The sequence below is a fragment of the Taudactylus pleione genome, unplaced genomic scaffold, assembly GCF_031769625.1.
Source record: "Taudactylus pleione unplaced genomic scaffold, aTauple2 ptg000127l, whole genome shotgun sequence".
Lineage (NCBI taxonomy): Eukaryota > Metazoa > Chordata > Amphibia > Anura > Myobatrachidae > Taudactylus > Taudactylus pleione.
In genome coordinates, this window is record NW_028284529.1 from 22,265,935 (window position 1) to 22,289,609 (window position 23,675).

General features: G+C 42.3%; 1 protein-coding gene across 1 annotated transcript in view; it reads right to left on the bottom strand.

The window, feature by feature from the left end:
* LOC148523863 (lysine-specific demethylase 4C-like) overlaps positions 1-23,675 on the bottom strand; it is a 378,114-nt gene that overhangs the window by 38,780 nt on the left and 315,659 nt on the right. The window contains exons 12-13 of the mRNA XM_088472582.1: positions 12,770-12,955; positions 6,528-6,698 (exon numbers count right to left, since the gene is read on the bottom strand). Coding sequence (XP_088328708.1) covers positions 6,528-6,698; positions 12,770-12,955 — 357 coding nt within the window. The remainder of the gene's footprint in view (positions 1-6,527; positions 6,699-12,769; positions 12,956-23,675) is intronic.

Here is a 23,675-nt window from a genome sequence, read left to right on the forward strand (position 1 = left end):
GAGAGTGAGAAGGAAGTCTGTCTGTGTCTTGTTTGTGGAGGTCAAGGACATTAAGGTACTGTACCACTAGCACCAACAACAGGATCAGCCAGCTACAATGCCAGTGCCCTGCCAGTAGTAACACACAACACTTCTGCAATATTGTCTGTCACTAGTAGTGCCCTGCCAGCAGTAACACACAGCACTTCTCTGTAATACTGTCTGTCACTAGTTGTGCCCTGCCAGTAGTAACACACAGCACTTCTCTGTAATACTGTCTGTCACTAGTAGTGCCCTGCCAGCAGTAACACACAGCACTTCTGCAATACTGTATGTCACTAGTAGTGAGTACTGACAATAAATTTAACATGGCACCACCCAAAAGTCATTTGTGGAAACACTTTGATAGGAAAGATAATGAGCCCAAAACAGCTATTTGCAGATACTGCAGCAAGAAAATAAAAACATGGGCAAACACATCTAATTTAAAAGGCCACCTTGAAAACAAACACCCTCTAGTGCTGCTTTGTATATGTGTATTATATATATATATATATATATATATATATATATATATATAGTCCAAATAGGTCCACACTCTCGTCTTCAATAATAAATTGCTGGGGTGGCACACCCATATGGGATCACAATAATCCTCTTCATGCAAAAGTAGAAAAAAAGGGGGGAGGGTAGCACTCACCAGTCTTCTTAAAAACATCTCTTTATTGCATCTCAGTAAAAATGTTACACCATTTCAAAATCCGACGTTTCGGTCCTGTGCATGTACCTTGACAAAGGCCCATGCACAGGACCGAAACAACGGGTTTTGAAATGGTGTAACATTTTTACTGAGATGCAATAAAGAGATGTTTTTAAGAAGACTGGTGAGTGCTACCCCCCCCTTTTTTTCTACTATATATATATATATATTATTATTATTATTACCAGTTATTTATATAGCGCACACATATTCCGCAGCGCTTTACAGAGAATAGTTGGCCTTTCACATCAGTCCCTGCCCCAGTGGAGCTTACAATCTATGTTCCCTATCACATGCTCACACACATACACACTAGGGTTAATTTTTTTTTAGGTTTTGGAGCCAATTAACCTACCAGTATATTTTTGGAGTGTGGGAGGAAACCGGAGTACCCGGAGGAAACCCACGCAAGCACAGGGAGAATATACAAACTCCACACAGATAGGGCCGTGGTGGGAAACACATATATATATATATATACATACACACACACATATACTGTTTGCCTCCATGAAGACAGCGATAGTATAAGCTTATTTTGAAAGTTTATTAGTCTATTAAATGTTTAAATACAGTTTGCTTAAAAATAAATAAAAAAAAAACACTGGTAAACATCGGTTCTAGAGAACCCATTTTTACATCCAAATGATGTTTTGTATTCAATGTTAAAAGCATCGGTACTGCCAATGTTTTCTTATGATGTCCCATAGTGTTGTAGGTGGTCAGTGTTACGGTCATTTTATTGCTTGGGGCCCCCACATGTCTTGAGACAGCCCTGATTACTAGGGTCATACAGAATGTTCTTTTACATACAATCCATGTTTTGTTTTATGCAGGAAATGCATTAGTATAGTACATTTATCTATGTCCCACCACCTACTGAAAAAGAAGAAAAAGCTAGAGCATGCAGCATAAGATAAAGAAAATTTCCCTATGCTGCCAATCATCACAGATCAAAGGAGAATAATTCCACAAGTTGCTGCGTGTGGGAAATCTGAACATAGGGCCCGATTCAGATGTGGACATAGAACAGAACAAACAGCAGCTGCGTCTTTGGACAAATCTGCTCTGTGAAAATATTCTAACGCTGCGGGAGGCGTTTGAAGGAAATAGGTGCCTCCTGACAGCATCGCAGATCCAAGGGCTGCGCCTGAATAGGCAACATAGGATCACCATCGCAACCATTGGTCACAATGGTTGCAGCTTCTGGCCATCTGAGAAAGCCAAAGGCTACGGAGAACGGCTGTCTTACCTGTGTTGCCGAGGCCAGGAAATCTGTGTCTCCCGATGCAGAGCCTGGCCTCAGCAATCCCAGAAAATGGGGGCAACAATCCTCATTTACGGGAACACAGGCCAGCGCTACCCCCTTCCCGGCTCCAAATGGCCATAGCCTGTCAATCAGACTGCGGCTGTCATGCACTGCAAGCATGATCGCAGGACTCGTTCTGCACATGTGCAGAACAGATCCTGCGCATGGGCAGTTCACCCACCACTGCATTAGTATGTAAACCACTGGGGTTTACATACTAACCTGAATCAGGCCCATAGGCAGCAGCACACAAACTATAGCAAACTTGAGGAAGAGCACTATAATAACTTATTACTAAGTTACATACATAGATTGTTTTTCTCACTGTAGAAAAACACTTGAATGTTAAAAAATTGTGGCACTATATACATTCTGGAATATTTTTAATAAGTTACAATTAAACACAATTATATTTCATGTTATAAGGTGTTTTCTTTAATCAATCTTGGCATATATACTTTAATAGGCATCCCCATTTCCACGCACTCACCCCTTTTCCTCCTATTGTTTTACAGGGGCACTGTGACCCTTTATATGTGTATTCTAATAAATAGAGCTATAACATAAATCATTTGATTCCCCTTGGTTTAATATTCATCAGGTGTAGCGCTGACCCCCACTATTTATTGCTCTAACTTAACAGTAGTTGCGCAAAGTTGCGTATGTTCAGCTTAGATGCATGAGCAGTGCAATATATAGCACGATTCATCTACAAAACAGAATTGCATGCAACTCTAAATGAGCCCCTACAGTATTTGTGTAGAGTTTCCCTGTAATTGTGATCATACCTTGTAGAGACCAGCACACTAGTGGATACCCTCCTTTACAGTAACATGCGCAGGATCACCCTAACTGTGGCGCTTCAGGTGTTGTGGAACTACAGGAGGGAAAGCAGGCCCTGTAAGACCACAATAGTTGTATAGACACCGGTTGGGTTTATATATAAGTACTTGTTTACACTGAGAGTTTATTAGAAATCTGTGTCTCACAAAATAAATTCCGCTGTCACAGGAACAGAACACAAATAAACCCAGCTAAACTAGATCCACAAAACTACTACATCATACAGAATAAAAAAAAACCCTAACAGGAACATTGTCTTAGAGAGCAGAAGTCAATTTGATGGTTAGATTTAGAAAGTATGTACAAACTGCTTTTGCAGTGAATACTTCACAAACACTTGTAACTGGCCCTGTGTGAACTGTGAACCACCACTAAGAAAAACAGTGTAGCCATACAGTAAATACTGTACCTACTTTTGAAAAAAAAAAGGAGCATCTAAACATCATGAAGCAGGTGCATCCTGTTCTGCCAAAGGCACATGTGTTGCTCCAGGCAAGGGCGTGTCTAGTGGCAGCAAGGGGTATGTCCATCAGAACTTTATATGTATACAGAAAGCATCCGGTACAGCCACCTGCAATTTTCACTGAAGGAGGAGCTGACTCGACAAGCTGCAGTGGTGAGGGGATTAGGGCTAAGGAAGGCAATTGAGGAGGTTTGATGGGGGCTTAGGAAGGTGATGGGGGCTGAGGATGGTGATGGGAGGCTGATGGCTGACAAAGGTGATTAGGTGCGGAGGAATGAGGATGGCTGGCTACAGACACTCTTCCACCACTGAGTCGTCCACATCACTGTCAACAAGACGAGTTTGGAAGAGACGTCAGACAAGAACTACAGCCTGCATTATCAGTGACAGAGACACTGTGATAAGTAATAATGTATTTTTACTTTATTTAAAGGCTGGCATATCCTTCAAATAACATTATCATGCATCATATATCACACATGCAAGGTAGGAATGTGTGGGTGATGGGCTGGGGGGTGGTGGTGAGGAAATGTGGGCCCCAGAGACATCAGTGTACCGGGCCCCAAGATTTCTGTTGCCGGCCATGAGGTCACGCAGGTGCTGTCTCCGCGTCGGAGCAATGATGAATTGCTTCGGCGCTCGCTACCAGATATGTTAATTATCGGGGTCCGTTCGGAGCCCGATAATTAACATGATGAACAGAGCCCTTTGAGAGATGCATCTAGCCAACTTTTAGTTGCAGTGTAATCAATCCATTCAACTCAGTAATTGTGTTTGCAGCCTGGATAATGATGTAAAATGCATGTCAGTATCAGGGGTGTATCTAGGGATCCGAGCGCCCCTGGCAATGTAATGGACTGGCGCCCCCCTCCTCCCATAATTTCAAGCAGTGCCCCCAGTAGTATTCCCCCCTATGCATTGCCCCCAGTAGCGGCGACCCTCCCCATACAGTGCCCCCAGTAGAAGTCCCCCCTATGCAGACCCCAGTAGTAATCCCCCCTATACATTGCCCCCAGTAGTAGTCTCCCTATGCATTGCCCCCAGTAGTAATCCCCCCTATGCTGCATTGCCCCCAGTAGCGGCACCCCCTTTACAGCGCCCCCAGTAGTGGCCACCCCCTTTACAGTGACCCCAGTAGCAGCAGTAGCAGCCACACCCTTTCCAGTGCCCCCAGTAGCAGCCACCCCCTTTACAGTGACCCCAGTAGCAGCCACCCCCTTTACAGTGCCCCAAGTAGTGGCCACCCCCCCTCCTTCCCTCTGCAGTGCCAGAAAAAACACATACAGAAACAAACAAACAAAAAAAACACAACTTACCTGATCCCGGCTCCTGCCGACGACCGCCGCTGTCCGCGCCTCCTGGCCCACTCTGCAGTATGGGAGAGATGTCATGATGTCTCTCCCATCACTTGCTGCGGGGGGAGCCGGAAGCCGGATCTCATGATTGAGCTCCAGCCGGCTCCCTCCGTGGCCACAGCAGCCAATTAGAGTCTGTCTGACTCTCATTGGCTGGCTGCTATAACAAACACACAGCCACTTCTGGCAGCTGTGTGTTTGTTACTGTGTAGGGCAGACCGCTGTCACTGCGGTCTGCCCTACTATTGCAGGGGCCCGGGGGGACTAGCGGTGGCTGCACCGCCACAAGTTCCGGCCTGATCCACCCCTTGGCTGCTGGTGGCACTGCCGGACGGCGCCCCCCCTTTGGCTGGCGCCCCTGGCGAGTGCCATCCTGGCCAATGGGTAGATACGCCCCTGGTCAGTATCATATGCTTCAAGAGCCTTACTTTATGTCTTTCTATTGAAAGCACTTTCCTTCACTCTGCATGTGACTGGCATGATTTCTGAGTTAAATAAAACAGGTATCTTTCCCAGGAGCTTGGGAAATGATGCTATTGTTGATTTTTATATTCTATACTGTATTGAACTTGATTCAAATGGTCTTCCAGGTGGTGAACATAGATGGATTAAACAAATATTTCATTTGGAAAAACAAACATGATGTTATTTATGTTTGGCATTAGTGATATGGTTTTCATTTTATTCTAGAAATAAATGCATATATTTATTTATTCACTTACACATAAACCGCTGGGTGTAAATGTTTATAAAGCAACAATGCACACACAGCGGGGCTGATGATTACTGATCTTTATTGTTTTTGTTTTTAATAAACAAAGTGGTGGAGGTGTGCAGCCGGGGCATAAACTACATCCCCATAGAACACAGGCCCTGATTCAGAGCCGGACGTTCTGACAGAGCGCTCGCTCTGAATCATGGCCGTCCTTCTGAATTTTTAGACCACCCACAGCTATAGCGAGCGGCCAGGAAGATAGACGCGACAGTCAAGACCATCGCAACCATCGGGCTTGCGACGAGACCCTTGTGGTAGAGTCTCATTGCCGCAAGCCCTGCAGTGCTTCCGGCTCTTCCCATGGGAACGCCTCCGTCTGGGCAGCCACGCCCCCGGCCCGCCCACCAAAGGGGGCGTGCTGTCACTCACCATCGACAGCACGCCCCCTTTGTAGCGAGACCCATAGCGACGGCTTGCCCGTCGCTATCCGGGTCTCGCGCATGCGCAAGACGGGGCCGGATCAGTCATGCGCACTGGGCCAACGTCGACCCACTTGCGAGCGCTCAGCGCTCGCTCGCGAGTCTGAATCAGGCCCAGTATTCAGCTTATCATCATGCAGGATGTGTGCTACTGAGCCTAAGGTAAACCACACACAGGCCAATTTACCACTTGTCCTGGGCACATCACTTTATAATACAGCCCCCATGTGGATAACCAATGGCAACGATCCAACAGTTTGAATAAGTTCCAGATGAAACAAGAGGCCTGTAACCAAAGTTAGAAGAATGCTAATTCACATTGTCAAAAGTAGACCATGACTCCTGGAACCGATTTCCAAATTCAGGAAACATGAAGATTAAACCTAAAGTACATATTTTTCTATGAATGTTTGCAGTGGGAGTGTGGGCTGTTTGTGTGAGTGTGACTCCGCTAACTACATCTGTGTCACATTAGTAAACAATAAGGTACAAATAAAAAGTCCATATCTAACACCGTAAGCCACAACAAGCAAAGTGGGTATCATGTTGTATTAGATCTAATTATCATTTGATGTATACTTTTAAACCATTAACAGTTTTTACCAAATGATTTTAACCACTTACAACAATATCTTCAGGGAATGTATCCTTACTGACAGATCCATCATCAAACTCTACTTCATAGAAGGTCTGAGAGGTGATCTCTGTAACCTTGCAACTGTAATATCTTGTATTTTTGTGTTTTGCAATGACGGTCTGCCCAATGCTTAGTTTCTTCCCTGTTGTTTTGCTTCTCTGGAACACAGAACAAATTAGAAAGTAAATTAGTCATTAATTAGGTAAAACTAAATGTAACTAAAGACAAGGTATTTGTTCACAAGAGTTGGTGTAATGTTTTATGAGGTCTAAGGGGTTTATTCAATTAAGGCTGATTTGCCACTTATCGCAAAAATGAAAAAAAAAAACCTGAAAAATCACCCATTGGCTACAATTTATCAATAAAATCATGATAAGCCAGCTGGTGGACAGTCAGCTGCCTTGGTGAAACAGGCTTGGTGTGGTAGGGGTTAACCAGGCCAGTCTTAGTAGAACTGTGCATGCACAGCCAGCTAGCTGATACATGCATGGGCAGTGGAGATGAAAGCCCAAATTTTAGCCTTCAGTTCCAAGTTGTAAAAAAATGTAACCACTTACCTGGCATGGTTGCATGGGATGTTACCGCCACCAGCTGGGCTTTGGCTGACACAATCGCATCCCATGCAACAGTGTCTGCTGCTGCACCCCCCAATGATTTTAGAGGAGATCCATTCTGCACAAATACAATGGGTTTTCTCCTTACAACGGGTTTCTGTGACCACCGACATCACTGCCGAAATCATGCCAAAGAATGCTGATGATCAGTCCCTCCTGACACACGCTCTGCTGCATTCTGCTTTAGGTGGGAGGGGCAAAGCCGATGGGGGAAGGGCATTACCCCGGGGAGGGGGTAATGGAGGCTGCTCTTTTGACACTGGGGAGGGGAGATGCCCCCAAAAAGTTTATTTACTCAGGGGAAGGGAAGGCAGTTTTACATGTATATAGTGACACATGGGTGAGGATTCCTAATACAGGGGGCCTATGGACACTGATTGGTGGGTGGGTTTATGCCACAGGGCATCACCATTAGTGGGGTAATACCACTGGGGATCTGTTGCTGTTGAGTTATTTACTTGACACTGGGGAACGGGAGCTAATTTTACAATGGGGGCCTATGGACATGGCGGGAGGGGGTGTGAAATTCCCTCTAGGTATATTTGTCTCTCTCACATTGGGGAGTAGAAGTAATACATAAATCTGTGTGCTGGAGAGCAGCAGCCATTCCTACCATGAGATGGTGTGCTACAAGAAAATGTCCGCTGCTCTACAGCACAAATATGTAGCCACTACAAATTCTTCTCCCCAGGGTTTACTCCATGATGGCTCCAGTCACCGCTTCTCTGACATGGCTTCAGGGAGATAGCCAGACACTTTTGGTTAGATGGGCAGATCATCTAATATATAGGGAATTGGCAAGAGTACCAAAAATACACTTGTACTTATAGGTGTCAGCGAGAATTTGCTATACTAAATCTAAACTACTGTCAAAATGCACTGGGGAACATAAGACATATATGTAGACCCTCCCCACACAAGTACACCTAATCCATACGACAGATTACACAAATTCACTTGATGAAATGGCAAATGGCACTTGATGACATTTAAAAACTAGCAATGAATGGTTGTTTTAAGATTAAATAAAGTAGCAGACACACACCTTATAAATTGCGTTATATACAGTTGAAATATATTTATAAATACATAGCATAGGGATAAAGGGTCAGACAGAACATAGTTCCATGGTAGCTGTGTTGAGTATACTAAAGTATTAACACATGTAACCTGTTTTGGCATGTTGGCCTTTTCAAGTGGAGAGCCTTAAAATATATGCCTTCTGCTAGATTTTATGTGCAAGGGAAGTGGTTCAGTCAAACTGTAGCAAAAAATTATTATTTCATATCATGATAAGTCTAGATATGTGCAAGATGACATATTGACAGGAACACTATTTTAATTTATTCTAAGACCTGAGAAAAAAATCCTCCTGTCAGAAATAAAGTACATACAGAACTTTAAAAATGTCACTTTTGATCTGGAAGATGGTAGTTATGCTGTATTGTTCAACAGACCTAAATCAAGAATGTGATGTGCCATTTTATTGAAAAATGCAAGAAACAAAAAAACACACAAGTCATAACAGTAATAAGAAAAATAAACAGAGAGAAACTCTGTAAGTGGCAGAGATGATGACTAAACAAATTATCTAATATTTGTAAAGTCAATTTCAAGTGATAAACAGACATTCCAAAAAATCTAACAAGAAACACAAGGTATGGTAAGCAGGTCACTCTACGAGAGGCTAGTAGACTTAGAGGAATCGGGGTAAGATTCTATGAAAAGGTTAGATTACAGCGACCACTTAAGGGTTAAAAAATTGGGAGACAAATGGATAAAAAGAGAAAAAGTTACAGAGCAGTCGTCCTGTAATATGAATGTGAGAAGGTAACACAAGTGGTGGTGGGCAATATAGGCATACAGTATGTCAGATGGGGAAGAATTAGGCATTTAGGAATTTATAAGTTAAGGATAATACTTAGAATTGTATCCTTCGAGGGAGCTAGAGCATTGATTGGAAGAGAGGAGCATGATAAGATGAGATAACTAAGCTTGATGGTAGCAATCATAGTAGACACTTCAGTGGGGTCATTCTGGAGTGTAAGGCCAGTCTACTAGCTGTAAATCTAAAAGTGCATGTCCTTGGTGGCATCATATGCCTAAAAGTAGTGCATGAAAGAGATATTAGATATGTCAAAGTGGCAGGACTTGGTCACAGATCGGATATGTGATTTGATGTAGCAGTCATAGTCAAAAAAGCAGGCATAGCCAGCCCTAGGCATAGGCAAATGCCCAGGGCATTTCGAATGCCTAGAGGCATGCATTCCAAGCCTAGGGCCGGCTTAGCTTGGCAGCATCGGGAAGGGCGGATGGAGCTGGCGGCTCTGCTCTGGTTGCCCTACCACGATAGGAGTTCTCAGCTCAGGTCTGCTTGGTCAACAGCTCATACTACTGACGATAGCAGGAGCAGAAACAGTGGAGGCAGTGGGCTTTTGCGGAGTGTAGCAGGCTGAGCCTGTCTGCAGGGACACACTCAGTGCCAAGCTGAGCATAGAGTGAGGAGCACAAGCATGGCGGCTTCAATATCTGTAGAGTCCAGGCAGGCTGAGGTGACAAGGACACAGTTTTATTGGCCAGGTGAGTGCTGTGCAGGGGATACGGGTTGGGGTGTAATAAGGTGTGGCATAATGTTTAAGGGGCTTTACCATGTGGCATTATGTGTATAAGGGCATTTCTAATGTGTGGCATAATGTATAAGGTTCATTTGTGTGGCATTATGTGTATAAGGGCATTACTAATGTGGGGCATATATAAGGCATTACTTATGTGTGGCATAATGTGTAAGGGGCATTACTGTGTGGCATTATGTGTATAAGGGGCGCTACTACTGTGTGGCATTACATGTACAAGATGCACTACTGTGTGGCGTAATGTGTATAAAGGGCACTACTGAGTGGTGTAATATTAATAAGGAGCAATATGGTATGGTGCAATGTGAATACGGAACAATACAGTTTGGTGTATTGTGAATAATGGACACTACTGTGTGACGTAACGTGAATAAGGGGCATTACTGTGAGGCGTAACATGTATAAGGTAAAGGGGCACAACTGTGTAGTTGTGCCCCTTTACCTTATAGTGACCTTGTAGTGACAACTGCAGTAGTAATGTGTAACATGAATAAGGGACACTACTTCTCGTGTAATGTGAATAAGGGGCACTATCCTGTGAGGTAATAAGGTTGCACTACTGTGTGGCATAATTTGAATTGAGGGTACTATTGTGTGTCAACGCACCTTTTTTTGCGGAGTGCGCTGTCACTATTTAAAATATGGGGGGGTGGAGGCACCAATGCTCTTGCTGGCACAAGGCACCAAAGTGTCTAGTTACAGTTCTGTGGATAAGGATTACTATGAACGAGGGGTGATGGGTGCTGCTGGCTGTTGCTGTGATCTGTGCTGCTGGGTGATGGGTGCTGTGCTGGGAGAAGGGTGCTGGGTCAGAGGCGGAACTAGTGGCAGTGCTAGGGGGCACCAGATAAAATATTGCCTAGGGCATCAAATTGGTTAGAGCAGGCTCTGAAAGCAGGCATGATCAAAGTGTTACTAATGGTGATGGAAATTCAAGTTCACTAACAGTAAAAGGTGGGGGACATACAGTATTAGTTCTGCTTAAAATGGCAATGAAACATTGAAGCTGAGATTTCAGACAAAATATCTGTTATAGGAGTGATGATGAAATGTCCTAGAGTGTAGACAGTTGAATTTGCATATCATCAGAATAGAGTTGATACTGGAAACCAGATGAGAAACCAGGGTCTGCGCTACCATTAGGCAGCCACCTAGGGGCACCGGTCACAGGAGAGTGCAGATAAATAACATACATAACATTGTGAGCTGTGTCTGTGGCGTTGGTCTAGCAGTGGCTGTGGTGCTGGTCTGGTCATTCACTATGACAACTGCAGTAGTAATGTGTTAACATTTCGGTGCAGGCCCCACCTTGTGTGTCTCATTAAATCTTAATTTCTGCAAGTTGCGGAATGTTTGTTGTGTAAAAACGATAGTGTAAGGCTGACGTACAGGGGATTTTGCTCAGGTAGAGGACATGGGAAATTTGACAAAATGTATTCTTTAAACACACAAGAGAATACAAGGTCATGCAAGGTTACATTATAGTGAGTAGTGAAGTTGAACCATAGTGATTTAAAAATAAGTAAAAAATTGAAACTTGGAGGCAGCAGGGGAGTGTGTATTATTAACATACCAATACCTTCTTGTAACATTTATAAGAAAGTATTGGAAGAAAGAAACTAAGGTGGCCACATATGTACATATAAGAGAGATACAGACAAATGCAATCAATTAACATAATGAGGCCCAGTGGCGTCACGAGGTGGGTGCAGGGGGTACGGGACGCACCCGGGTGTCACCCTCGGAGGAGGTGACACCAAAATGCAGTCTTCTCTGCAGTCACATTCTCCTGCAGCACCTGCTCCTGTCATAGAACAGGAGCCAACAGTACAGACTGCCCTGTCTCCGGGGGCAACCCAGCATCTCCAGTGATGCTGACCTGCCCCCAGAGTGATGTTATCGGGATCCCTAGCAAGGCCAGGCACTTTTCGGCTGGGAGTGCCTCCGGCACACTGTGGTTATCCAGGAGTGGATACCGAGTGTCACCAGACCCAGTGACACCTCGAATGAGGCCATAAAGACACATTTGTCTTGTCCAGCCCCCATACCCTGCCCAGATCAATAGATAAGAAGGGTGGCCACTTCTCCAGGAGAACTCTCTGAAATTCCAGAAGAGTATAGGGCAAATGGAACATGCATAATGCGTTCCATTAAAAGTACAGACACAATACTGGGTTTGAGCCTCTGACCAGAAAGAGCTCAAGTACTGTTTTGACTTGAGAGGAGGAACAGGCTGTGGGCCAACATGTAAAATATAAAATGTATTTTTAAAATTTGCTTTCACTATCTCATTTAATTAATTCCACACAAAAGTACAAAATTAGACTAATCTGCACCTAGGACCACTCAAACTGTTCAACTCCTCCAGCGTGGAAATCTTTGTACATATGGTTATATTAACCTGAAAATCCAAAAGATGGATTATCGCTAAAGGATGCGCACAACAACATTTGCAAGACAGTTTCATATTTTTGTAAATAAAAATCAGCTAAATAGTGGAGATAAAATAGTAATGGTATCATTTAGAGAGGTGTGGGGTCTAACAGCTGTTCTTGATCAAAGTATTACCACAATTGAAAAAAGAAGTAGAATCCTGAAACAACACAGATTAAACTCCAAGAAAACAAAAAGGCAGTCTAATAAAACAGAAACCAAAAACAGCGGCTGTTCCCTTGTGATTATTATTGCTATTGTCATTTTTCACAAATCTCTTCTTTCATTCTATTCATTGGCTGAAGGCTAACTTCAGGGCAAAGGCTTCCATTACAACTAAACATGCTAAAGTATTCATAGTGGGAACTTCAAAAAACTTATGATCTAGGGAACTGCCTAAAGCTTGCCTCCATACATGACTTGGTAACTAACAAAAGTGACATATTTAGAAACACAAAAAACAAAACTCATCATTCAGTAATGCTGTGGCCATGCTCTAGAAGATGTAAAATCAATGTAATGAGAAGTGCTCAGAAAATAAGATCTCACCATGTTTTGATTGATCATGTGCCTGAAGCATGTGATGTATACTACAAAGGGCCAGTCGTCGGGCTCCATCACTACCCCTGCAGCATGAGCGCAGGTCACATGGAAAGATGTGGGACACAGTCCATATGAACACTGGATACAAACTCCATGAGAATTCTTAACTCTTTGCCTGCAGAAAATGCATTTCTGTGGGAGACAGGAATAAGGTTCAATTAGTATACAGATACAAATATGTATTTATATATACACACTTACATACATAATTACATATTTAAAAAAAAAAAAAGATTATAATAAGAATCTTCAAGATGAGGCATTTCAATAAACATTCTTAAGCGATACCATTCTGTACCATTAAAACGTATTTCAAATATTACATTTCTGACAATTCACAATGCTTACTTTGCAGAATGTGGAAATACTGTAGCAGGTTTATTATTAACTACTTGTTCTGTAAGAAGCAGCTAAATCCTTTGGAATATAGGTCTGACTATGAAAGCTTGCTTGATATTAATTTATGTGCATTGTTCAGTGCTTTAAAAAAAAAAGGGTTTATTCAATTACTGGAATATATATAACAGTCTAGTATTTCTTACATTGAGGATAATCACAAACTACATTTTCATGTGGATGTTTTAAGATATTTTTGAAAATGTGTGAAGTGAAAATGCAATTTTTCATGCAAATTTAGTACATTTCTGTTGCCAGGACAAGGGCTCCAAGAAGAGCTTATGCTACCACCCTGCTTCATGGTTCAGATCCAGGGCACGAACTGCGCATGCGTGGCCAATGGCCTGTGCATGTGTCAGTGGGGGCAGATCGAGAGGGATCTTTGTTATTATCTGAGGATCATTAATATTTGTAGTTACCCCCGAAAATGGGTGTTTTCAGGGGATATCCCACAAATATTCTTGAAATAAATATGCTCCATAATAACAAAACTGTTCATTTGCCCAGGAAAGCTGTTCTCAAATAATCCATGCAAGAAGGGAAGTTAATAAATGGGCCATCAAGGCATACAGTATGCAAAATATAACAGATATATATAACAGATACATCCCTCCACTTCTACCTATTGCCTGTCTATCTTGTGGTATCTACCTAAACATTGTCTACCTTTTTATTGTACTGCAGAACTAAAGACCGGATACCATAGTGAGGTGTGAGCATCTATTGTTATCCTGCCGTCATCTAACCAGTAACGGTTTATATTAACGAGAGATAACAAAGATAATTTGCAAATTCTCCCAGGATTAGTATCTAGAGCATCACTAAGGAACATGAGAGCGAAAACTGCAGGTTTTTTTTTTATGTTTTTTTGGGGGTAATTGCCATCTAGAAGAGGTTAAATTGTATTATCCCAATATAAAATTCCCAAAATACAGAACAGATTTAGTCATTTGACCATCCAGACCTAAATAATGAGGCTAACTATATTGAGACTGAAATCATTTTTCTAATGCTGGCCATACACGCTACAATTATCGGGACGATCTGCCCGATATCGTCGGATCGCCGCGATAATTGTAGCATGTGGGGGGGCGACCGAGGGTTAAATATTGCTCGGTCGGGCATGCTGGATTGTCCAGCATGCCCGTCCGATGCGATATTTAGCGGGTAAACTGTCGGCCGCATCGGGCAGTGTATGCCCAGCGCAGCCGACAGACAGACATTTCCTGTGTTCCTTCCTACGGAAGGAACAGGGAAATGTCTCCGCCCCCGGGGGCGGAGCGCGGATGTCGGGCTATACACTGTGAGATTTCTCTCACAGTGTATGCCGGCGACTTCTGCGGCTGGCAGGCTGCCAGATAAAATGTCTGTCGGTCTGACAGGCATTTTATCTGGTAGTGTATGCCCAGCATAAGTCACTGGAGTTCACAATTTATTTTTGGATTTTTGGGGGGTGTTTTTAGATATGAAAAAGCTTGCTAAACAGCACGTTTACCAAGCATAACAAGATTTCTAATATACTGTACATAAAAAACATACAAATAGTACAGGTAGAGTAGTGGACATAAGATGTGGGCAATTATGTACTGTAGAAGAAGTGCAGTTTTCCTGCAGCTCACAAGTCAGACTCTCTACACACTACACACACCACAACTGATATAAACCTACAAAGTTCATGAAGTACAAAACAATCAAACACTTCATGATTTATGCATTGCTCTGTAGCACTATTGCTAGCACTATGTAATAGGCTGGCATAGTGCTACATTATTTTTTTATTGTACATAACGTGAATGTTTGTTACAGTTCACTTAGGAGTCTTTCTGGACAAACAACAATGGCAAATGCTGGAAGAGTCATACTTTCTTCTGTAAAAATAAAAGTAATACTACAATGTTCACAATATATAGCTGCCACAATATTTTCCTTGTAAACATTCACAAAAACTTTGCCTCTCATTGAAAAGTCACTGTACCAATAGCAATTACATGGTAAAACTGTTCTGAGGAACAGACGAATTCCACAAAATGATGCTGACTATCAGAAATAACATCTGGTTTATAAACTAGATATGGAACATGGGAAGGATGCACACATGCTTACCATTTAGAACAGTCAAGTTGTAAAATATAGACTGGCGACTGAAAGCAAGTAATGATCCAGATGGAAAATGTGTCTAATACCTCTGTACTTTAATACTGTATTATTCCTCTATACTTTAATACTGAATATTCTCTCCGCAACTTTACAAATTTACCTGTTAAGTGTTTTATTAAATGTAAACACACTAGATTTATAGTATGTATGTAGTAGTACTTACAGTATCCCAGTCCCATCCCATTACATTATTCTCTACAATTAGAAGAAAAATATATCTCAGGTACAAAACTGGGATTACTATAACTTGCATTTTCCTGCATATTTGGGTTTCTTGATATAAATGGAAACTTCAGCGTAACAAAAGTAAAAATTATGTATTCATTTAGAGACATTAGACATCCTGCCACCTCCAAGCCAACATGGCCTGGGTGTAGACTAAGGGGTATATTTACTAACAGGTTTATAGAAGTGGATTTGTTGCCCATAGCAACCAATCCGATTCTACTTATCATTTATCTAGCATCTTCTAGAAGTTAATTGCTAGAATCTGATTAGTTGCCGTGGGCAACACCTTCACTTCTATAAATTTGCACTTTAGTAAATATACCCCTAAGGCGTCTCTGATGCTGGAACCATGTAAAAAAAAGCTCATAACCATGTATATAAAATGTTACATTTTGTTTTTTAATGTATACAGTATAAACACATGTAAACAGGTCTGGCAGTAGAAATGATTTTAGTAATGCCATACTAAATGGCAACTTTTCCTTGCCTTGTGTTCCTTTGCATTCCAGTTGCATATACAGTATGCCAATTTTGTTTTGCATTTACTGCCCTGAAATTATGAATTTTAATTTTAAACCACTGTTGGAAACAAACAAGAATGTTCAATCTAGAGTAAAAATCCTGCTCCATTGGTGACTCCAATTACACAAATACACTTTTTATATGAATAGTATATCCCCAAACGAGTTACGGTCGAGTAGATAGGCCTAGTCACCCCTGAAGATGCTGTTGAGTGGCATGATTCGGGTTTTACTTAGACTAGGGGGTAAATTTACTAAAGTGAGAGTTTTAAGAGGTGAGTTTTAAAAGTGATGTTGCCCATAGCAACCAATAAGATTCTACTTAACATTTAACTAGCACCTTCTAGAAGATAATAGCTAGCATCTGATTGGTTGCTATGGGCAAGATCACTTTTAAAACTCACTTCTAAAAACTTTCACTTTAGTTAATTTACCCCTAGTACTTAGTTAATTATGCCAATAGCTGACAATAATAACATCACAAATATGGCCTTTCATCATCTATTTTCCTTGAAATTAATCATCATTAGTCTAGCAGCACAATCCGTATTAGCGGTCATGTGGTTGGCCACCAAAGATGGCTGCTTCATTGTAAACAGAAGCAAAATATAAAATGTTTTCTGTTTTTTATGCTCCATTTTCTCATGTTCCTTTACTACCTTCAGTTTATGATGTGATGTTCTACTTTAAACACAAAGTAATCTATTAACAAGTACCAAGCATAATAGTTGGTATAAAATATGTCACATGTTTTAAAAATCTCTCTTCCCAGTCAGTGTCACTTTAAAATATTAATAAATAACAAATAAAATACACTGCGCTTGCGTCCTCTTTTTGTACAAGGTAAAAGAACACAATGATACATTTTATCTTAAACCTGTACAAAAAGAAATGCAAGTCTGCAATTCATAATGTGAAACAACAGCTAAATACAATGATAATCAGTGTATACAGAGTTTGATATGGTGCAGTAAAATGGATATTCTATAGTGAATTACTTACAGGCCAATTCATGATAACAACCATATCAGCCAGTTTCTTAATTATTAATCTGGGTGTATGGTACATCATATTCTAAATAGAAGCCAATGTAAACAAATTATACTTGTCATGTAAATATTTCTGTGCTTCCCCCTGGCATTCTCAGTAGTGTTTGATATTTAAATAAGAGAGACTCCTGAAAGACTGTCTCCTAATTTGCTGTGCATAATTAATAGTGTGCTAGGCCAGATTCATAGGTAAGTGTGAATAACTTCTCCAGTCTCGTGGGGAAATGGAAACTGCCAGTGTCAGAAGTAATAAAAGAGAATACAACATATTTTTGTGAAATAATATAGAAGCGCTCTAGGTGGGAGAGTAATCACATTCAAGGGTAAAACAAAGCAAGGTTCTCCTGTCATAAAATAAGTCATCTTGGGTCAGATTTCATATAGATAACTTTTTTTTTTTTAATCTCACATTACATTCATCTACAGTAATTGAGACAAGATGATGCACTTTTTTATATACAGTGTATGATGTTCCCTGCAGCTTTGCTTTTGAAATTTAGGTGAATACAGCAAGTCTCTTATCCCAATAACTGTGAGCCTTCCATAAAAGGAATTCGGTCTTCTCAGGAGAAACGACTAATTATGTATGGTGTGAAGCTGTAATGATCAGGGCTGGTGCATAAAGGAAAACAAAATTGGTATATATGTATTAAGCACTAAAATAAAAACAATAAAGTTAGACTTTTTCAAGTTACAACAGAAAGAAAACAAATCTCATCCACTTACAATCAATAAATACATTAATTTGTTTCAGGCAAAGATTGCAAGGAAATTCAGCTCACCATGGGGTTGAACTTGAAGACTTTTGGACACCATGTTTTTGATAGCACTAGCATTATTAGCACACCCCTGGTTGGTTGGTAAGTTTTGATTACTGTGTGAAATTGTAGCATTTTTCCATATTGCACTGCTGAGCCCAAGCATGCCCTGGCCACCTTAGAGTGATTGGGTATGCTGGCGATTGTAGTACTACAAGTACCAGCATATAAATGACTGTCAGGCCATGCTAGAACTTACAGAACTACAGGATGTGGAAGTATATAAATATGAATGGACTTCACTGTAACCATCATTCTTCACATACAGCAATTCATATATTGTCTAATGTTTTTTTTTTTTTTCTTAACCCTTGTTGGATTTCAAAACAACGACCTGCTCCCCAGGAATTAGGTAAGCAAGTATACTGTATGATTATTTTGTCATTGTGTTTGTGTTTATTTTTTTTTCAGGTGAATTTGCATCGCCTGTGATTTAATCCGAGGCAACCAGGAGGAGAGGTCAGGAGCCTGCAACAGCAGGACACTCAGGACCTCATTCAGAGCAGGTCGCACAGAGCGTGCGGTCAGTCTGAATGAGGGGAGGACGTCTTGAATTTTCAAGACGTCCTCCTTTGCGGTGGTAAGGCTGTGGGTTAACACCCACAGCCTTACGACCGCCTAAGGTGATGGTCGCGATGGTCAAAACCATCGCGACCATCGGGGCTTACGACGAGACCCTAGGGTAGGGTCTCCCTTGTCATAAGCCCCGGAGAGCTTTCGGCTCTGTCTGAGCCGGAAGCTCTCCACTGACATCACTAGTGTTGTCAGTGGGGCCGCCCCCAAACGGTAGGCGTTCCCATGGGAATGCCCCCGTTTGGGCTGCCACCCCCCCGGCCCGCCTTCCAAACGGGGCGAGCTGTCAATCAACATCGAGAGCTTGCCCCCTTTGGATCGAGACCCGCTACGACGGGCGCTGTCGGTCGTAGCGGGTCTCACGCATGCGTACGACGGTGCCGGCGCCGTCGTGCGCATGCTCTGTGGGGGGCCATTGACCCAGTCCGAGCACATCGGCGCTAATGACCGGGTCTGAATGACCCCCTCAGTCTCACACAGGCAGGAAGTGTGTTTACTTTCACTTTCTGCCTGAGGCGAGCTGCTGCAATGCAGAGTGCAGAGGAGAAGCCAGACAACACCCGTGAAGCTGCTGCCAGACCCTGCCCCACCACACAGGATAAAGGTAAAAGCTGGACGAGGGGAGGCAGATACATATGGGGTGTGGGGCTGATTATACTACTATGGGAATGGAAGACAGACATATGGGGGGTAGGTGCTTAGGGAGCTAATGATATTGCTATGGGGGGAGGGGGGCAGATATATGTGGGGCTGATGACACTTATGGGGGGGAGGCAGAGACAAGGGTGTGTGGGAGCTCAAGGCTGATGACACTGCTATTGGGGGGAGAGCAGAAGGCAGAGGCACATGAGGAGTGTGGACTCAGGGTGCTTATGACACTGCTATGGGGAGGGAGGGGGAGAGATATTGGAAGTGGGGGCCCAGGGGGATAAGACACTGCTATGGGCATGGCTGGACTATCATCCACATTGGTAAGAAGGGACCCAGTGTGTGGACTAGTGATGATGATGGTCATCAGGATAGAAGAGTGTAGGGAGTAACAAGGTGCAACCACTGGCTACCATTCTACTGAGCTGTACTACAACAGCCTAGATGGGTGCCCTGCAATTTATATGCAGCAGGTGGGGTGTGGGGGTATGCCTGTACTGTGAGTGATGGGTGCTGACTGTGCTGTGCTGGCTGAGGGGTGATGGGTGCTGTGCTGTAATCTGTGCTGTGAGAGGTGTGTTGCTGGGCGAGGGATTATGGGTGTTGTGCTGGGAGAGGGGTGATGGGTGCTGTGATCTGTCCTAGGTGAGGGGTGCTCTACTGGGTGAGGCATTTTGAGTGCTGTGCTGTAATATGTGCTGTGTTGGGAGAGGGGTGCTTGATGAGAGGTGCTGTGCTGTGAGGGGTGCTGTGCTGGGAGACGGGTGCTGTGCTGTAATCTGTGCTGGGAGAGGGGAGCTGGGTGAGAGGTGCTGTGCTGGGTAAGAGGAAGTTTGCTGTGCTGGAAGAGGGGTGTTGGGTGCTGTAATCTGTGCTAGGTGAGGGGTGCTCTACTGGGTGAGGCATGTTGAGTGCTGTGCTGTAATATGTGCTGTGCTGGGAGAGGGGTGCTGGATGAGAGGAGCTGTGCTGTGAGGGGTGCTGGGTAAGAGGTGATGTGTGCTGTGCTGTAATCTGTGCTGTGAGGGGTGCTGGGTAAGAGGTGATGTGTGCTGTGCTGTAATCTGTGCTGTGAGGGGTGCTGTGCTGGGAGAGGGGAGCTGGGTGAGAGGTGCTGTGCTAGGTAAGAGGTGATGTGTGCTGTGCTGGAAGAGGGGTGTTGGGTGCTGTAATCTGTTTTGGGGCGAGGCATGCTGTACTGAGAGAGGGGTGTTGGGCGAGGGGTGGTAGATGTTATCTGTGCTGTGTGAGGGGTGCTGTACTGTAATCTGTGCTGTGAGGGATGTTGTGCTAGAAGAGGGGTACTGTGCTGTAACCTGTGCTGTCAGGGGTACTGTGCTAGGTGAGGGGTGCTGGGAGAGGGGTACTGTACTGGATGAGGGGTGATGGGTGCTGTGTTATAATCTGTGCTGTGGGGGGGTACTGTGCTGGGTGACGGGTGCTGTGAGGGGTGCTGTGCAGTGAGGGAAAAGGAGTGCTGTGAGGGGAGAATTTGCCTTATAGAATGCCTCTGAGGTGGAGGTATAATTAACTTTCCCCTAAAACCTGTCCCTTTTTTCTTTAGTTACAGAAGTGTGCTGTGAGGGGAGAATCTGGGAATTTCTGCTGGGGGCACCAGACAAATCTTGCCTAGGCACCAAATTGGTTAGGCCCGGCTCTGTAGCGACTGGTGTACTTCCTATCTGTAAATTCTCCAACCCAATCTGCATCCATATATCTAGTAAGTCTGTCAACTGTTGAAAGTCTTAGTTGAAAATTCATAGCTCACTTTAAATAGAATATAATAACCTTTTCTACAGTTTTCCAATCCACTTGGTGTGGCTTCAAAACTTTTCTACATAGAATTTGCACTGCTGTAATCTCCAGTCCATGTAGAGAAATATTATTGCTGCTTTTCTATATTGATGATTATATGTTAGTGAAGAGATCTGTTTTATCTTTCCTCTCACATAGGGGGTATATTAATTAAAGTGCTGGTTTTTAGAAGTGGAGATGTTGCCCATAGCAACCATTCAGAGTCATGCTATTATATTCTAGAAGGTGCTAGATAAATAAGTAGAATCGGATTGGCTTCTATAGGCAACATGTCCACTTCTTAAAACCCCCACATAGTTTCTATAGGTGTGCTTACTGTTTTACATCATGCTTCCCCCAAACCCTAAATAATAAAAAGAAAAAAACAGTAGAAATAGTCCCCCAAAGTATTTTGCAAGGAATAGATGTTTGAGCACTTTACCGATCTTCACACTGGTTGAACTATATGTAATAGCCCTAAATGGGAACTTGGGTGATCATTCTACTATAATATAATTTATATATGATTTTCATATATTTTAATATTGATTATTCTAATCATTCTCTCAACTGCTTTTTTCTGTTTTACATTGACATCATTGTATATGCACATCTGTATATAGTGACCTATTTTCTTCCTCAATGATCTCCTGTATTTTGTGCTTTTGATACTCTATGCTGGGTTGTCTTGAGTAGTTCTCTATTTTACTGTAAATTCACCTATATGGTTACTTGGAAATGTGAGTGTATTTGTTTTTTGTCATTGATACAAAGTCTTGTAATTTGTCTAAAACTTCATCTTTGTTCTTCATTAGATAAGTCCGTCAGTACATATCTGTTACCTCTAACCGAGTCATTTCATAGGACCACACGTCATTGTTTTGGAGACGGAGTGGTCTTGGGGCTATGATATTACTTACTTTAGATAGTGATGCTCTTGGGGCTTTAGCTTTTATGCAACAATCACACGTCAAACTTGACATACAGTGCAAGGGTACTAACATACCCAGCATATTTCACTGGAAGATTACTTACATTCTTCTATTGTGCGGTACCCGTACCCTTGACTTGTTGCTTCTTTGTTGAAGCATTAACACATACCTGCCTACTTTTGAAAAAGCATTTCAGGGAGATTGTGAAAGTACCACCTATGAGCATGCATTGAAGTGGACGTGTACTGCTACATCTGAGACGCGTGCCATAAAACTGATTTATATACAAATGTAAACGAGCCCCAAAGCAGTTAGTAAGATATACTGGCTTTATAACCAATGCATGGAAATGATTCTAATGATCCAATTTGAATGTATATATCTGTTTTCTTTATATATAACAACTTCATAATGGGGGTATGGTGCAATCAGGGAGATTACTAAACTCGTCAGGGTCAGGGAGATTGCTAGTATTTCAGGTAGTCTGTCCCTATTGTAACCTCCAATTTGTGGATGTAATTGTAGCATGGGGAGCCAGATATTGTATACAGCATTATTATAGTTACCACACTCTGTGACATGAAGTCCTTAGGTTAGCAGGAATGTAACTCGCATGGATGATTGGATTTCTTAGGAGTGGGTGTAAAGAAGTAGCTGGAGACTCCTGATGTGTGTTCTTAGATACAGCAGTCCACTGTCTTTATAGAGATAGGTATTGGAGGTTGGTCCAGATTCCAGTTGGTAAGCTGCAAGTTCCAGTGGGTCAGAGGAATTAGAAGGGGGGGGGGGGGTTACAACTCACGCATTTTGCTTTTTCCCCCACAGCTTAGGCATCCAGGGATGAATATTTATACCCTGACCAATATGGCTTCTCATTAGCCATAATTACATCCACAAATTAGAAGTTACAATAGGAACAGAACCATTGACTGCTTACAATTGGAATATATAAACAGAGGTAAGGGGCATATATGTATGAATTTACATTTTTATTCAGTTTTATTCTACATTTTTGTTTACAATTGCCTTTTAATTTTTGTGCATAACTTTGTACAATAGATACGGGTATTTTGACATTTTTATCCCATCTGGTGTTAATCATTCGCCCCTTAACAGCGCTGTTTCATGTATTTATATTTATGGTCATTATATATGGAGATTAACTAACCTCATTAAAAAACAGCTGCCAGGAAACGCAGCCCAGTGTAGCGCCTGAATAGGAATAATTTTATATCCCTATTTTTTGCATATCAGGACAATCAGGAAGGGTTGGCAAGTATGCATCAATATGCAGGGAAGACTGTGGTATAACTACTTTACCAGACTGTAACCATAAATTGTAAACTTAATATAATGACATGGAAGATTAATAGGAAGAAGGTATAAAAGAGTACATAAAAAACAAGAAGAAATTATACAGCCAATACAGTGCTATCTTCTGTCCCTCCAGTATAGCTGTCAGACTACATACAGCCTGTAATTGTTACCATACTCCAGTTTTATCATGGCTCAAGATACGTAGGAAACCACCCATTTACATGAGAGCCTAATCATTATATCTACAACCACTTAAGGATTGTTTTGTGTTTACATATATGTTACTTTTATAGATCTTTTTATTTGTCTCAGATGTTTTATATGTGGTTTTAATTAAACGGTATTACACCATAATTTTTTTAATTTTTGGTATCATTCCCCTTTGAACTTATTGTGGAGGAGACTGCTTACCAAATGAT